This window comes from Podarcis liolepis (assembly GCF_965112155.1).
Source record: "Podarcis liolepis genome assembly, chromosome: 2".
Taxonomy (NCBI): Eukaryota; Metazoa; Chordata; class Lepidosauria; order Squamata; family Lacertidae; genus Podarcis; species Podarcis liolepis.
The window spans coordinates 85,914,025-85,931,942 of NC_139555.1; the positions used below are offsets into that span (position 1 = coordinate 85,914,025).

At 45.1% G+C, this 17,918-nt stretch overlaps 1 protein-coding gene across 9 annotated transcripts in view; it reads right to left on the reverse strand.

The window, feature by feature from the left end:
• Window positions 1–5,629: 5,629 nt before the first annotated feature.
• Window positions 5,630–17,918, reverse strand: part of LOC310700189 (clathrin heavy chain 2-like) — a 46,438-nt gene continuing 34,149 nt past the window's right edge. For 7 of the 9 annotated variants that reach the window (XM_083489383.1, XM_083489384.1, XM_083489382.1 and 4 more), the window contains 7 exons: window positions 16,449–16,680; window positions 15,341–15,490; window positions 14,326–14,444; window positions 13,275–13,439; window positions 13,049–13,162; window positions 12,068–12,244; window positions 10,991–11,944 (listed from right to left, as the gene is read on the reverse strand). In XM_083489383.1, the coding sequence (XP_083345509.1) occupies window positions 11,807–11,944; window positions 12,068–12,244; window positions 13,049–13,162; window positions 13,275–13,439; window positions 14,326–14,444; window positions 15,341–15,490; window positions 16,449–16,680 (1,095 nt within the window). In that variant the 3' untranslated portion in view covers window positions 10,991–11,806. Of the gene's footprint in view, window positions 5,693–10,990; window positions 11,945–12,067; window positions 12,245–13,048; window positions 13,163–13,274; window positions 13,440–14,325; window positions 14,445–15,340; window positions 15,491–16,448; window positions 16,681–17,918 lie in introns of those variants that run through there. The other 2 variants (XM_083489378.1, XM_083489385.1) reach the window with 2 other exon arrangements.

The window sequence follows — 17,918 nt, forward strand, 5'->3', positions numbered from 1 at the left end:
GCCAACCAAGAAGTTCATTGCCTCTCTTGAACATGAGCAAAAGAGCACAAGACACTCCTGATGCCATCTAGATACTACAAGGTTCAGTGCTACCTAGTGTCTAAACTATATAATAGCACAATCCAGACCTTCTCCCTTTTGTTCCAAGAGATAATTAACCCAATGTTTGGTAGTAAAGGGAACCAGACACATAACTTAAGAAGAGCCCTCCGGAATCAGACTCAAAGGCCCATCTAGTCCGGATGCCGTTCTCACAGTTGGCAAACAGAAACCCATGGGAAGCACACAAGCAGAACTGTGACAACCCTCTCCCCACTTGTGATTCCCAGCAACTAGTGTTCAGAGGCAGACTGGCCACAACAGTGGCCAAACCTCCATCTAGATCAGCATTAACTGTACTCTTTTCAGCACCTGCTAAAAACATTCCTGTTTAGACAAGCCTACCCAGCTGCAGAGAAAGCTAAGGCAATTTTAATCTGTTTCAGTATCAAACTTTTGTATCTTTTAGAATATGATTGTAAATAATAAAATTATCTTCATCATCACTATTATTTTTATCTGGTCCAACAAGACATCAGCAATTTTTAAGTGGTCAGTTGGGCAAAAGGTCTGGGTAACACTTTGTGTCACAGAGTTTCTAATTTAGAACTTAAAACTAATTTAGAACTTAAAACTATGAGTATTACAGAAAACAAAAACAAAATTATTTACTTTTCATTCTATTTCTCGGTGAAGAAGTTGTGAGTCTTGATGGTATTAATATTTGTTTCATTATCTTTTAATGCGTTAAAGTATTTATTTAATCCATTTATTGTCAGATGGCAGAAATTTGTTAGATACCAAGGGTAAATGGGAAACTAAAGGCTGGTGGTTTTATGGCAATGACATCCTATGGATGATGCAAAAAATGCGCATCCATCCATGCACAATAAACACCCACCTGGAATCACCCTAAGTCACTGGATACGGTATATATTACCACTTAAGTTTTCCATAAGAGCCTCCTAGGCTGTTTCTAAGTAGTTCAACTTCATTGGAAATAGTTTATTCCAATTCTGCTGGTGCTAGTGGGCAGGAATAAATTGTTGAAAAGCTTCCTGAATGCGTTTTTAAAAATTCACACTGTCTCCTCAAGAACAGCCTTGTCAATTTGTTGCCATATTACAGGCCCCGCCATTATTTTAAACCTAAGTATTGGTCTTTCCCCCTACCTCCCCTATTTTCCTTACCCATTATTTTTGAGTGCTATCAGGTAAAACAGGGTGGTGGGTTTGGGGAGGGATCAGGAGAGCAGGAGCAGCAATACAGGAGTTAATTTGGAAGGCCTTTCCTACTGATGCATTCCCATCTCCACCACACTTGATTCTACCCCTGTCACTCACAAACTCCATATCCCTAAAAATCTGACCAGGTTTCATTTGCATGGGTATGTGAGGCAGCATGTCAGCATTCAGAAATGAAGGCACATAGATACCAGTGCAAGAAATTCCCTCCTCACTAAGCTGCAGTGAGTTTCAATTATCGCACAGTTTGCTTCTGAGTGGATTTATCAAGCCAAGTCTATAAAGCAAAATGAATAATCTCGTCCTTCAGACCTATAAAAATATAATACTTGAAAGTACTTTGACAAAGTAATAAAGACAGAGTGAAAAGAAGGAACATCGACCCCATTTTAATAAGATTAGAGGGGCTTGATATTGTAACTAACCCTTGGCATTTAGAGCTTATTCTCTGGGGTGATTGATTTATATTATTATTTTGATGTGCTGAAATCATTGTGTGGTGTTGTGAATGGTGTGCCACATGTTGATATTACAGGTCAGCAGCAACACCTCTGGGGCTCGGTACCCATGATTTGTGGGCCAGAGTTTTCTTGTGGCAAGAACTCATGTGGCCACTTGCCACACTGAGAAAATTAACCAATCAACGTTGGCTTTATCCACAACATCATTAAGAAAATGACTGTGTGAAAATGTTAGAAGGCAAGTGCGTGTTGTGTGTGTGGTAGCCCCATTTGTTTCCGTCAGGGCTCCTGCCTCTGCACGAGAAGCAGCAATTCAACATTTAAAGCTTTTCTCCACCATTTCATTTCTGTTGGCAAAAGCCTCAGATCTTGTGTGTGTTGTGCAGCTGTTAAAGACTCTGACGGAAACAAATAGGGCAGTCAAACAAATGAGACAGAGCCTATTCAGTCCAGCGCACCGACCACGAATGGTGGGTAGCCCAGCCTCACTGGGATGAGCAGGAGGTGATACCGGGGTGGAGGTTTGTAATGAGTACCCCCCTTCCTCTCCTTTCGGCTCCTTTCGCAAAATCAACTCTAGCAAAGCTTTCCTGTAACTCCCCCCCCCATCTTGTCCTTGCTCTTGTACAGCAACTAAACTAAGTGAAATATAATTGACTCAAAGTAACTCAGAACACTTGACTATCCTTCCCTCTCCCCCCTTCACCCTACTTGTCTCTCCCCATTATTCTGTTTCCAAGTGTACATTCCTCAGGGAAAGAACCTGTCTTTTTCTTTTGCTCTTTAACACACTGATACTCTGATAGAGCTGTATAAGGTAATAGTAATAATAATGCCTTGTGATTCTGAGTTTTCTATGTTTAGGTTATTTTACATTTTGTGGCCAGGCTGCCTTTTGTCTTTCAGTCTATCAATTGGTAATTGGTCCTTCCTTCCTTCCTTCCTTCCTTCCTTCCTTCCTTCCTTCCTAGAGAACATGGTGCCCTCCAGATGTTGCAGAACAAATCCCATCAGCCCAAGTCCAGCAGCATCTGTAGGGTTGCAGGTTCATCACCCCTGTATTAAATAATGTCCTCACATAACATGGGCACCCCACTGCACTGGCAGAAGCGACCAGACATTGGCTCAAAAGGTGCACAACACCAGAGATAAAGGAAGAATTGCCTTGTAATTACAACTAGTGGGGTGCCTTCTGTCATGCTGGCAAAGTCCGTCCTGGCTCAACCAAAATGAGAAGAAATGGGGGGGGGTGAAGGAAGGCTCTCTGGGCCCTATGAATTCTGGCCCCGTTTGGTAAATCTGTACCGCACCCTCCCCTCAAAAAATCCTGCCTTCTTTCAGCATAAAGCATGTGACAGAAGCTGATGTTATATTTAAATAATAAAGCAGAACTGGGGTTGTTTTGTCTGCTTCCCCCCTTCCTCTCTGATCTCCCCGTTGAAAAATGCATGGAAGGCAACAGATGTTTCGACTTTGTAGCTTGAACCTTTCTCAGCTGTTTGAAGATTTGATGTAGAATTCTTTGAACATCAGTTTCAGAGGAGACTCTCTTGGTAACGGTTGCCATGCAGAATTCATAATTAAAGAAGGTTCTAGGGTGATGGTGGGTTTTGTAAAACTGCATTTCATTAATTTGCTTAAATATACTTAATGGGATGAGAGAAATGGTTTTATCCACGGAGAAGAAACTCCTCAGGCCTTCAGCTCTGCCTACTGGGGAATAATCAAGCAGACACCTCTAGACTGCATAGCAACGTGGTTGCCGCAAGCTCTCTCCAAGCTAGCCACAGGGCACGGAGGTACATGATGTGGAATGTGTCGTGCTCACGAAAGACGTGGCAATATGCCAAACCCTACCCTTCTGTGTAACACTGTCACCATCCGCAGGACAGAACTGCAGCCAAAACAGCAGTGTTGGCTCAAAGATTTTGGGGGCCCTTGGGCATGGTGCCCCCAGTTCTAAACCTGGAGGTGGGACATTTAAACTGATAATTACTTTAGGCTGTAACCAGTTTTCTTGGATACATCCCTTCCAAGTAGAAATGGTAGGGCCATTACAGCAGTGGGCCTTCCACTGATCTCACGAGGCCCTGGCAAATGCCCCACCCTTGTCACCCTATAAAGCTGACCCTGGAAAGCAGTATGGTGGTGGCTGCATGTAAAGTGTTTGCCTGTGTGAGTTGTTCATATGTGCACCATTGTGTAAATGCTCTTACCACGTGAGCCAGCCCATTGGTATGTAGAGCTGGCATGCCAACCGTGCACCTGCCTGGGCCCTACAAACGTTGAGTGCTAGCTCTGCAAATAGACCGCAAACAAGCTCATATGGTAAGTGCATTTATACATGATGAAGTGTGTGTAATGCTTGCACAGTCAAGCGCTGCCATCTGTTTCAGTCCTTTAAGCTCTTCTAATGCAGAAGATGAAATCACCCTACCCCAAGAGTCCAATGGAGAATTTGTAGAGCTTGCTCATATATACCTTGCTTATGCTTCATGTCAGGGATAGTTATATAAGTAAATTCTACGAACAACAACGGCACTATGTCAGTTTTGTTACCTCTTCACCAGAGGTGCAGAACCTCACACCCAGGAGTCCAACATAGCCCTCCAGAAAGCTCTAGCCAGTCTTTGGGTCTCTCCTAAGGCTACCTCCCCTCTCCTCAGGCCATATATCTTGCTGTCACCACTCTGTGTTTGGCATGTGTCCTTGAACTGACCTCTTGGTTGCCCGAATAGAAGATGGGGATATTGGGGGCAGGGGGAGAGAGAGAATAAATCTTTGGCTTTTGTGTGGTTGGAATTTAGCTTCTCTATTTTTCTATAAAAAGAGGATCTGGAACTCACCACAAACACCTCCCTCGTTCTCTTACAATGGCAATGGTGTCCACCTGAGAGATGCCAGTACTGAGTTCTGGTTTTAAAAAAGCCCTGTTAGGAGCTATTGATTTTCCCCGGCCAGTGGAGGCTACTTCATATAGGCAAGTGGGTCATTGCCCCACCGAGCTCCCCTAAGCCAGCCCCCACCTGTCTACCTCCTTACCAGCCTAGTGGGTGACACTGGATTTCAGCCTCCTCCTCTTCTTTAGTCAGTGTTGTCTTTGCAGGACTCAGGAGGGAAGGATACCAGAATAAGCTGGTTTGGCCTCTCATGGGCTCTAGTTCTGGCGGCCATTTGCTTTGGTTGCCCCTGTGGCTGACCTCCCTGCCTTCCACCCTCCCAGGCCCAACAGGCACCAGACCCCACTAGGCCCAGCCTTACCAGGTGGCCAATTGAGACAACCACCACGAGGCAAAGTGAGGCAGCCATTTTGGGTAGCAAACACTGAGGGCCACAGTGTGAGCTGAGCTGTGTGCCAGGCACCACGACCTACACCTGTTAAAAGTAGCTTGTCATCTCTGAGAGCAGTGGAGTATTCTGTCTCATTGACACACCAGTCCTTTTGTAAATGGCAGATGAGAGGTATCATCACCTCAGGCAGTGCAACAGCTTCAGCCGTCCCTGCTCCCATAACCTCTGGTGCTGTTTCGGTTCCTCTTGGCATTCTCCCTGCTTTTATTACAGGAAATAAGATACAATCTAGCACTCATTTTGTGCCCAGGCAGAAAGAACAATATCGCTTCTTCCCCTTGGTGGAGACCATCTTCACAGCAGGTTAAAAGCCTGTGTGAGCCTTCACTAGCAAACACGGAGCAGAGGCATAATTATTGCTGAAGCAGTGTTAACTTTTCGGTGGCAGGCAGGAGCAATTTTAATGGCAATTAGGGCTGTCACCTCATTAAATAAATCTTAGATGATTAATCATATAATGTTTAATCAATTAATCGCATAAATTTGCATAGGAATAAACAATAGATCCAAAGGAGGGGGGATTTCTCCTTTCCTTTCCTTTTTTTTTTTTTGCAGGATGCCCATGTTTCCATCTTCCCAAAGCCTCTACCGTCCCTTCTGTGTGGAGACAAAGGAAGATGTATCTTCTCATATATCTGCTATCCATTTTGTTTGTAATTTCTCATACTACAAATCATTCCTCCACCACCCCACATCTGTTGCCTCATTAATTGGGGGGGAGGGGTGCCACCTTTTAAACCAATTGATCTACAAAAGTTAATCCGCAGGGAGTGCAATCTTATATCCCCTCAGAAGGAAGTCTGATTGAGTTAAATGGGACTTACTTCCAAGTAAGTGGGTGCAGCCTAAATGCAGACCTCGTAATTACAGCATGGAAGCAAAGTTGTGTGTGGAATGCAACCAATCAGCCTTCTTTCAGGGGAAGAGAGAAGTGCATAACCCCAATCCAGATTTCCCAAAAAATAATAATCATTTGATGCTGGTTTCCTTGAGAACTGAGTAACTATTTGGTGCCCTCTAGGCTAGGGTAACAATGTATTAGTCAACTCCCAAATGTAACCATGGAAATGATATCTCATGTATACAGTAGAACGCAGAGGACCTCTACATTTGAGGAAGCATGGAAGTTTGGAAATCACCAATGCTCATACTGGCATCTTACACCACTTTAAACATTTAGTTGGGTTTCCTGATGTTTATATATGCCTGATACTGCACCCTTGATGTTATTACATCAGTTACCAGGTGTTTATACATCCATAGAGGACATCCATGCTACACAGTTGCTGCAGAAAATGCTGGTGTACCTAACACTGGTGTTTCTGACAACACTGAAACTTGTTTTTAGATCTTTGGAATTTAATAATAAATAATAATAATAATAATAATAATAATAATAATAATAATATCTTTATTGTCATTGCCCCCTCTCGGGGACAACGAAATTACTTCCCAATTTAGTAGGTTTTCTGGGTCACTTGAGACTTAGGCAGCATACACACCATAGATTTAAAAGAATCCTAAGAATCTTGGGAACTGCAGTTTGTTAAGGATGCTGCGAATTATAGCTTTGTGAGGGCAAAACCATTATTATTTTGTGCGTGTGCTGTATATACAGCCTTACACCCAAAGATTTACAGGACTCATATGTCTGGTGTCAGAGTGAGAAGTGATCCCACACCTCTCCTTTAGCTGATCCGATTGTGGGGGGGCAAGGATAGACTCTTCTGCAGCATAAAAATAGATGAAGTGCATCACCCCCTGCACCTGATCCAAATTTGCATAAAATTCAAATACAGTGGAACCTCGGGTTAAGTACTTAATTCCTGAGGTTCGTTCTTAACCTGAAACTGTTCTTAACCTGAAGCACCACTTTAGCTAATGGGGCCTCCTGCTGCTGCCACGTCGCTGGAGCACGATTTCTGTTCTCATCCTGAAGCCAAGTTCTTAACCCGAGGTACTATTTCTGGGTTAGCGGAGTCTGTAACCTGCAGCGTATGTAACCCAAAGTACCACTGTATGGTAATTTAAAAAACAAACAAACTTTCCTTTAAACAGAAATACAACTTACCACAGAGGAAGACTGTGAACCAGGTGATTTGTTTGTGTCTGCTGTTCAGTCTACAGGCAACCCCCCTCAAGTCACTTCCTTTGCTCACACCTTATACAGACCAAACTAGTACACGCCGCACAGCTGGAAGGGGGAAGAGAAGTCCCATTCCCCAAAAGGTCTCTTCTTCTAGAAAAGCCTCAAAACTGTTTGTTTGAATGTTGTGGTTGTTTCCAGTTGTGATTACTTAATACAAATTAAAATCATCATCATCTCCAACGATTAGCTTCTATGGCAGATGATGTGTTTGGCAGGTTTGACCCTTCAAGCAGTCATTTCAGACTCCAGCACAGAACCACTTAGCTGGAGGAGGCCTTGATGTTATCCAGCTCAGCCCCACAGCATTTTACAAAATATACTTTGCTCCCTCTCCAGATCCTCTAAAATGAGAAATCTCCTAAGTGACAAGTGGATGCAAGCTTGTATTGAGTGCAGATGTATGTAATTACTACATTAAGATCCCACTTTTCTTCCAAGGAGCTCAAGGATGTGTATGTTGTTCTCCCCCTCTTCATATTATCCTCACAGCCACTGAGAGGCAGTGACTGGCCCAAGATCACCCAGTGAGCTTCGCTGCCAAGGTCCTAGTCCATGCTGGCTCTCGAAAGTTTCCTAAGGCTACTCAAGTCCTATTAGTGCTCAGCTATGCAACTGAATGGGGATTTGAACTTGGGCTCCAGCGTCAAAGCCCAACGCTCAAACCACTACACCACACACATTAATGTGTGTATATACTGGCAATCAATACTAGACTTGTCTGCTCAGAATACATGTCTAGTATCTGCTCAGAAGTTACTCCCATTGCATCCAATCCTGTTTACTCCCCAGCAAGCATGCGTCGGATTTTACCTTCAGGTCACAATCAAACAGCTCAGCTTCGCGCTGCCAGCACGCAAAGCAGCGAAAAGCCAGACACACAGGAGAAGAGGCCAAAAGTCGCCAAACGGCTTTGCAACATTAAGCCGCAGCAGCATGGGAACCATGCACAGCCTCTGCCACTCCCGCTATGACCAGTCGTATGCAGCAGCCACCAGCAAGGAGCCACTAGCAGCAGTGGCAGCAGCAACCAAGTCATGCATTTAATTGGTGTCTATTGGATTTCCCCCCCTGAAGCTATACTTTGTGCTACTCACTCTGACATGGAAGGCAGAAGTTTCATTTTGTATCTGCATCTGACTCAGAGACTTTTTTCTATACTGGCATTTGGCCTCCTGCCCTGACGGCAGTTTTTCTTGTATCATCAGGCTGAAATGTAGAATTTCCCACTGAGGAGATAGAGGAATGTGTGTGTGTGTGTAAAAGCAGGGTGAGGGAGGAAGAGACATTGATGAATGGAATAAATCCCTGCCACTCTTCTAGTTTCTTCTCAAAAACACAGCGGCAAGGTCTTTCTTTATCCTGTCACATAAAGATGCCACTGTCTCCCTAGAGAATAGCTCTTGAGAGACAGCAGCTTCTTTACGATCAGCAAACCTACAGCTGTAACAATTGTAGAGCCATGGGGATAGTATAGGAGCACTATACTCCATCCAAATGGACTTTCTCCTCTGGAGAGCCTCTGGTAAGGGAACCCTATTCTGCAACTTGAGTTTTAAGTAAGAAACCCAGCTGTAGATGGCACCGGCTGGCTAGTACCTGTGACATCATCAATACACCTCCCATTAAAAACCCCCAAAGATGCACCCACTTAAAAAAAAAAAGCCAATAGCACAGGTGAAATGAAAGGAGTGCAGAAAATACTGATGGCTGAATCAGCATTCAGTTTGTGGGAAGCTAGCTACATAACCGCACTGGACTTCTCACATCTGATATTAACCTAAACAGAAGACTTTTGTTAATTTTTATAGTTATGCTACATGCTGAACAGATTCATCTATGCTTACATAGAGGGTTGGATTCTATTAGGTTGGAATATTGTTTTCATAACTTGCCAAGTAACTTTTATTTTATTAATACCCGATCTCAGCTCCTAATGTGTCGTGTCCACCACCTCAGGCTAGGACACCTCAGGGAAAACGTATGTACAAAATCTACTGTGAAATATGGATGTCAGTGTGGCATTTGCTTTCTTCCATCTTTATTGTTTCTCCCCCTGCAAATAATTCCCCCCACTGGCCTTTTCAACTACCAATTCATAATTAACGTAAGCCAGCAAAATACAAGTGGCCTCTTTCTAACAGTCAAGCTACAGTCCATTCTCTTCTCTCACTTCCACCTGCCCTCCATTACAGCCATTAACTGCTCTCTGCAGCTTATATGCCAACAAAGAAAAAGATGGCTTCACAGCTGTGACAGAATTCCATGTATGGGGGTGGCGAGGAAGGGGAGAAGCATCTTGGGACTCTAATCAAACCAGACAGATTGAGGTCAAATGCTTCTTGCATTCAACAAGCATAAAGGGGGAAGAGAAAGGAAAAGCCACAGAAATAAGAGGTGGCAAGTGCCTACAGGGTGCCTCACATTCTGCTGTAGGGCAGCCACTGCCAACCTGGTATTGTTTAGACATTTGGGCTACAACACCTACCAGCCCCAGCCAGCATAAACTCTGGAGGTCAACGCGCTGTCCGTGGCTGCTACCCCAAAGCAGCTGAGAGTTGGAAATGGCTCTGAGGACCAATGCATGTAGGATATTTGAAAGTGTCTGCAAGTGTATGCTTTAGGTGGCTTGCTTTTTCTTGCCTCCCAGATCCCTCTCCTTATTTCTCCCCAAAACACAAGCCAAGGAATTCATGGGCCCATACACACCATACATTTTAAGCATCACCACAGTACTTTAAATAGTCATGGCTTTCTCCCAAAGAATCCTAAGCAGTGTCGCTTGAGTTGTTAAGATCCCTGTTCTCCCTCACAGAGTGCCAGTTCTCAAAGTTCCCCTGGAAGAGGGACTGAGAGTGGAACTGAACAAGCCTGGAGATTGAGAGCAGAGACAGTAAAGGAATTTGTACCCAGGGTTCACAGTTTAAAGAGGAGGCAAGGAAGAGATGACACAAAAGAGGTGTGGAGAAAGTGGACAGAGTTTTACTCCTCCTCTCGCAACACCAGAACTGGGGACATCCAATGAAGCTGGTTGGTGGAAGATTCAGGACCAGACAAAAGAAAGGACCCCTTTGACGCAGCGCACACTTAAAATGCAGAACTCACTCCCACAGGACACAGTGATGGCCACCAACTTAGATGGCTTTAAAACAGGATTAAGCAAATTCATGACGAATAAGGCTATCAAGGTTATCTGAAGAAGTGTGCACGCACATGAAAGTTCATACCAATAACTTAGTTGGTCTCTAAGGTGCTAGTGGAAGAGATTTTTTTTATTTATTTTTTTACTACAGCAGACCTACCTGTCTCTAAGGCTATCAACGGCTACTAGCCATGCCGGCTAAGCTCTGCCTCCACAACTGGATGCAGTATGCGTCTGAATACCAGTTGCTGGAAACAAAAGGAGGGATAATGACCTGATGCTCAGGCCCTGCCTTTGGGCTTCCCATAGGCATATTACTGCCTCCCCCCCCCCCCCAATGAGAACAAAGTGCTGGACAGGATGTGCTTTCGATGTTCTTTCCTAAGCATCTACAGTGGGAGACACAATTATTGACTGGAGGAGGAGAAGAAGAGGAGGAGTTTGGATTTGATATCCCGCTTTATCACTACCCTAAGGAGTCTCAAAGCGGCTAACATTCTCCTTTCCCTTCCTCCCCCACCCAGCAGCTGCATGTGGAGAAGCGGAGATGCGAACCCGGTTCACCAGATTACGAGACTACCACTCTTAACCACTACACCACACTGGCTGTAGATGGGTGGAGGTGTATTTTATTCATATGCTGAACTGCCCTTTGACCAAATATTGCCAGAAAATAAAACACAACAACAACAACAACCCACTATATTTATACATACATACACACAAAGTCCTGAGTATTTTCACGTCTTGGGAAAATCCCCCAAAAAACTTGCTCACACCAGACAGATATTAATTTAAAATGGCACCTTTGTTGTGGAAACACTGGCAAATTTGTCATTCTGGCTCCCTATGTGAATGACTAGTAGGTATGTAAATAAGCCACTCAGCTTCCTTTTATTTTTATTTTTTTTCAAAGCAATGGTAAGTCAGCAGGTCATGACCTAGAAGGTGGGAAAGGCAGAGCTGTGGATAGAAGCTCTTGCCTCCGCTGCACCAATGACCCAGTGTTCCTTGGAGACAAGGCACACAGCTGCCACAAGATCAGCACCCCTTTCAAAAGGGAAGCAAGCCAGACAATATAGCAGGCAGAGACCACCACCAGACACATATATAGTCAATGCCAATGCCCCCTGCAGCATAAATAACACCCTCTTTGCTCCTCATAAAAAAATCTCCAATATACCCAAAACATCACATTCACGTTCATAGTTCTAAGAGTCATCTTTCCCCACAAAAATTATCAATTCTTTCTTCTCTGCTTCCATAGCAGCTCAGCAGGCATCCACATTACTGCTATGGACATCACCCTGTTCCTATGCTTTCAATTTGCCTTTCCCAAAGCCCCCATAAGATCCACCTAGGAATGAAAACAGTTTTGAGGCACTTGCAAGCGTTCCATCTCAGTATTTTGGGTGAGGAGAAGTCACTCCACAGAAATGGCTTTCCGTGGAGCAGGAATCTGGCCCACCAGTTGTAGCACCCGCTGGGAAAGGCAGAGGCTGGTAGGATGGTGGGAGATATATTGACACAGAGCATATGGACAGATAGAGATAGACAGCACCTGGGGGAGCAGCAAAGACAAAGGGGAGTTTAGGTAACCCGAAGTCAATGGCTCCCAGACCTCACCCCCCCCTTCACTTCATTTCCACCCCAACACTTAAGTCCCTCCATTCCTCTAACTCACCTTGCCACTACGGCAAACTCCCAGCAGGCTGTGGGGCTTCTCATCATCAAGTACAGTAGCGAAAAGGATATCTAAGACCAGGTGGATGCGATGGATGGTTTGTGCCGTCTCCACGTCAGCAAGGAAGAGAAAAGCATGCTTGGTAAGAATGACCACCACACCCAAGTGGGGCAGGAACTAAAAGGATAGAAAAGCAGTTGCTTGAGAAGTCTGAATCAGTCCCCTTCCCACATCACATCAATACTATTTAACCATACTCTGACTGGGATTACCAGCATGGCTCTTGAGTGCATAATGGCACTCTCAGATCACCCATCCAGGGGGCCCTGACCTCCCTTAATAAAAAAATATTTTGTTTGTTAGTTTAGGGCATCCCTGTCTGCTTCTTTTGTCTATTTTGTTTCTGCTCTTGGTGTCTGTCTGTGGGGGGGACGGACAACCCATGTTTTGCCTGTTTTTTCAGGCAGTGAGGGAGTTCTAAGCACAGGCAGTTTTCCTTGTGTGAAATTGATATCTTGTGATGGCCACAGAAGTTTTAGATTTAGAAACGAGTCCCCAGGCCCGAAGAGGTTAGGCACCCTTTGCCAAAAACAGGCATGCGGAACCTTTGGCCCTCTAGCTGTTGATGAACTACAACTCCCATGGCTATGTTTTCTGGGGCTGATGGGAGCTGTAGTTCAGCAACATCTGGAGTTCCAGAGGTTCCCCAACAATGCCCTAAAAGCTTCTTCCCCTTGTCCCAACTACTCCCGGGCACTTGGAAAACATGACCGCCAACTCTGGATCAAATAGCCAGACATCCACTGAGTTAGATGGGGAAGGCACAAAAAAACCCCACCACCAACTACATCAGCCCAACTGACACCTTCCAGATGTTTTGGATTACAATTCCCATCAGACCCAGTCAGCATGGGGATGAGAGAAGTTGTTGTCCAAGGTTCAGCAGGTCCATAAGCCAACTGTCTCCAAGGCAAAACTCACCTGTACTGCACTGGGGAAGTCCCCTAACTGAGTCCCCTTGAAAGGCAAGGTGTCGCGGGCACTAAGCAAGGCGGCGTTCCCTGGCTGATGTGGGCCTAGCTCTACCACATGAAACTGCAGACACAAACAAGAAGCAAGTGCAGAGTTAGAGACTTTACTGGCTCCCTACCCAGTAGACCTTGGCTCCCAACTTCTTCTTTGCCCATCCTTACTAAGCCCCAGTCACCTGTCCAGCCTGTTCCTTGCCTCTCCGCACAGCAGCTAAGAGGGATGTTGAAGGTTTTGGATTCCTGGAAAATCTGTGCTGAGGCAAGGCTACTGCTTGGGCTTCTATGACCTGAGACAGTGGGCCCCCTCGCCAATACAGCTGGGTCAGGCCCACAACTTGGCTCTGTGAGAAGGAAACGAAGAGAGAGAGATTCAGAGCAGGGGTAGCCAATGGCGCTTAGACTACAACTCGCACCATCCCTGACTATTGGGCCATGCCAGTTAGGGCTGGTGAGAACTGGAGTCCAACGATATCTGAGGCACAATGTTGGCTATATCTGGGTTAGAACAGAGCCACCAAGCCGTGTAGACTGGTACCCTCAGGTTACAGACGCTTCAGGTTGCATACGCTTCAGGTTACAGACTCCGCTAACCCAGAAATAGTGTCAGTTACAGATAGGTAGCCGTGTTGGTCTGCCATAGTCAAAATAAAAAAATTCCTTCCAGTAGCACCTTAAAGACCAACTAAGTTAGTTCTTGGTATGAGCTTTCGTGTGAAGAAGTGTGCATGCACACGAAAGCTCATACCAAGAACTAACTTAGTTGGTCTTTAAGGTGCTACTGGAAGGAATTTTTTTATCCAGAAATAGTGCTTCAGGTTAAGAACTTTGCTTCAGGATGAGAACAGAAATCGTGCTCCGGCGGCGCGGCAGCAGCAGGAGGCCCCATTAGTGAAAGTGGTGCTTCAGGTTAAGAACAGTTTCAGGTTAAGTACGGACCTCCGGAACGAATTAAGTACTTAACCTGAAGTACCACTGTAATGAGTTTAGAAACAAGAGACTTAACTTTTAACATTTTTTTTTTTAATGGATAAGCTGAAAGAAAAAGGGATTGACAATGAAAACCAGAGAAGGGTGGTGGGAAGTCAGGGGATTCTGAGAATCCTAAATGTGAAGGTGAATGATATGTTTAAATTGAAATGTGTTATGTAAAACTTAATTAAAATATTTTAAAAATATAAAATAGAAACAGAAGACATATCACAGCCATGGGGTCAGAGAATTATGTACCTGCTCAAGTCCTAGAGCAGAGAGAGCCATCCACATATGACTGGCATCCCGTTGATATCCTACCACCTCCATGCCACAGAGACGTTCATGTCGGCTAAACTGCCAACTTGGTCCGGAACCTTGAAGGGAGATTACAGACAAGGAATGGAGTCAAGGTCTTCTGCTCAATTCATATGGCTTACTAGATAGATTAAGTAGGGAACTTCTGGCCAAGGGGTTCAATTGGACATGCCAGGCCCGTTCCGTAACCAGTGGTGGCCAAACTTGGCCCTCCAGCTGTTTTGGGACTATAATTCCCTTCATCACTGACCGTTGGTCCTGTTAGCTAGGAAAGATGGGAGTTGTAGTCCAAAAACAGCTGGAGGGCCAAGTTTGGCCACCACTGCACCTAAACCACACTCACCCACCCATCAGTGATTATGTCAGCTGATGGGCGGGAGGACAGGGTTTAATCCTGCACTGGCTATGCCGTCCTGTTCCTAGGTGGCAACAGGATCACACAGCTGAGGAAGCAGGATTTAATCTAATGAGCTAATGTGCCAAGATTAAAGTGCTCTGTCTTCTCCTTTAAGGGGGCTGGGCTGCATATGGCGCCACTGCTGCCCCCGCCCACTTAAAGGAGAAGCTGAGCAAAGTGTCAATTGAAACAGCTTCCCCGGGGGAGAGAGTCTGCTTCAAAGGGCACTTTGCTGCTTTAGGACAATCCTCCATGGATAGATCCTCAAACTACCCCTCTGCTTTTAATTTTCATCACAGTAGACTGTTGAGGCAACGCCAGCATACTGCTTCCGCAATAATTCCCTTCAATAATCACTAACTTATCCCATAAACTAGACAGCCTGCCTCTCCTACAATGCATGTGTCCTTTGTCCTTTACTCCCAACTCCATCCACCAAGCACCCTTGGTTTCACCACTTAACTCCATTCATCATTCTGCCTACAACCTGCCCCTGCCCAGGATTCTTTCATTATAGCCACCCTAACAACATCTTCCCCAAGTCCCTTGAACACTCACGTTTTACGGTCCAGTGGAAGACATCCTCCTCTGTCACCACAGCCAGAATGTCAGCGTTCAACCACACCCAGTACTCAATAGGATGAGCAAATTCCCACTGGTATCTTAAGGAACGCTGGTCCACGTCGTAGACCTGGGCCAGCTGCCCCGCTAGAAGGAAGAGGAGGGAAGGTTAAGACAACTGCTGCGGTTTGAGGGAGTGGAGCCGCTTGACAGTGAAGGCCCCTCAATTTATAAAACAGACAATTCACTGTATTTTAGGTGCACCTGTGTCTCTTCTGCAAAACTGAATGAGAAGCCCCCACAACCAAATAGAAAGCAGGTAAATAATACGGAAAGCTACAAATGAGAACTTTGGGACATGGCAGCTCATTCACCAGAAATGACTTGATGTTTCCAAAGGCTGCAGAGAGAGCGCTTGGCATTACCAGAACATTAAATGGGTCAGAGACAAAGAATTCCTTTGGAAATGTTGCTGTCTCAAGGGAAAACAAATACTCCAACCTCTCCCAGTTTTAGAACCACTGCCCAAAATAAAATGGCAGCCAGACGGTGTTACCACCTTCCTTCTTCTAAGCCCATCTCCCACTCAAAGACACCTCAGTTCAATTCAAGCCCTTTACTTCTCTGCAATAACACAAGTCCTCCCCCTTAAGTACCAAAATGACCCTCTAGCATTCGCTTTCCATCACTCCCATTTTTTCCCCCTTCACCCCAATCCACACTGGATTGCTTCCAACGCAAGTCCTACTCTAGAGCAGACCCACTGAAATTTAAGGACATTTGTAACTTAGGCCCACTCATTTCAGTGGGTCTAGTCTGTGGCGAATTTAGTAACACACAACACCCCGACTTCCTCTCCTTTGCTCAACTCTACTTTCCAATAACCAGATAGCGTTCCTATTAATGAAATACCATGGACGCTCGAGTTGCAAACCCGCAGTGTTCACAATCCACGTCTGCGCATACGCGGGTTGTGATTCGGCGCTTCTGTGCATGCACGACCACCAAAACCCGAAGTAACCCGTTCCGGTACTTCTGGGTTTCGGCGATCCGCAACCCGAAAAAAAGGAACCTGAAGTGGCTGTAATCCGAGGTATGACTGTACCTCTGACAGCAAGCAGTGGACGGCTAGGATTAGCCAGAGCCCCTTGCACATGATGCAAAGTCCAGTTTGGCGGAGCCTGATCCTCATTGGGAGATGCACGGGGATCCAAGAGCGTCAGCGATTGCCGGGAGGAGTCCCCAGGAGGGCTGTGCCGGACACAGAGGCGAGAGGCAGACGAGAAGGTTACACGAGGGTAGGTGATGTATTCCGATACAATGCCATGGGCTTGGAGCTGCAGAGAATGGGAGCGTGAGTGGAGCTTTCCTCCAGAAAAGTGTTTCAAAGCCCACAAAACTGTTTGGAGCCAAACCAAGGCTAAGGGAACAGTGTCTTTGTAGGGGTATGTGTACGATCTGGTGTGACCCAAGGTTGGGGTGAGGGAGAAACCCAAGTATGTCAATTTCTGCTCCTTATTTAAGCTGCTCATGTACTTTTTTTGTTGAACAAGGAACTGCAAACCAGGAAGCACCATGAGCATCATTAGGAAACCCTCCCCCCTCAGAAGTCAACAAAAAGTATAGGACTGAACTGCAGCTGGACTCCATGGCTGAGCAGCGATTTGAACCCAGGTTCCCCACCCTCCAACTCTGCCGCTATTCATTCTTTCCACCTGCTACCTCCTTGTAATATCCATCATACACTTTCAGGCCATTTGCTTGATTAGGTCTGACCTGCTCATTAGGAAATTAACTGCAGCAAAATAAGTGTAGAAGAGTGGAAAGATTAGCAAGTACTTTGTACTGCTGACTAGTTAAAAACAACTTAATACGAAAATTAGAAAATCAACACGATAAAAATGGTTTCATGAAGATCTAATCTCGAGATTATTTCTGCCAAATGTGACACTTTTATATTTCCCTTGTTGGAATAGAAAAAATATGGACAGCACTGAGAAATCATGTTCCAAACTGAAGTCCAAAATGCATTTAAAGTGTTGATTTTTGCTATAAATTAAAGATAGAGGTACTAAGTAATAAAAATTTACATGAAAGAGTGATCCCTACAGAGTAAGATCAGAAATAAATAAATAAATAAATAAATTGCAGGTAGCCATTTTGACAGGAACAACGTTAGGAAAAAAGTCAATCCAAGTCAGGCATTAGCATTCCCATGTTACTCAACATGGAAGTGGGGATGCAACAAATAACTCCACCTTTGCATGAAGAATGCAACTGACTGTACTAACAGAGCCGCTTCCTTTATAGGCACAGAAAATGTAACCTTATATAAGTATATTAGGAAGGAAGCCTAGTCAGTTTCAATGGTGCTTACTCCCAGGCAAGGATGTGGAGGATTACAGCCTTAACGACTGCACTCAAGACTGGTTTTCCCTTTTCTTTTCTACACCCAGAAAGGAGAAGCTCAAAAAAGTCACTGGAGAAATCCAAGGTTCTAAGGCAGCTGTGATCTGGCATCATGGGCAGAAGTCACACACCCATGCCCCCAAATATGTTCACAGCCCAATTCTCT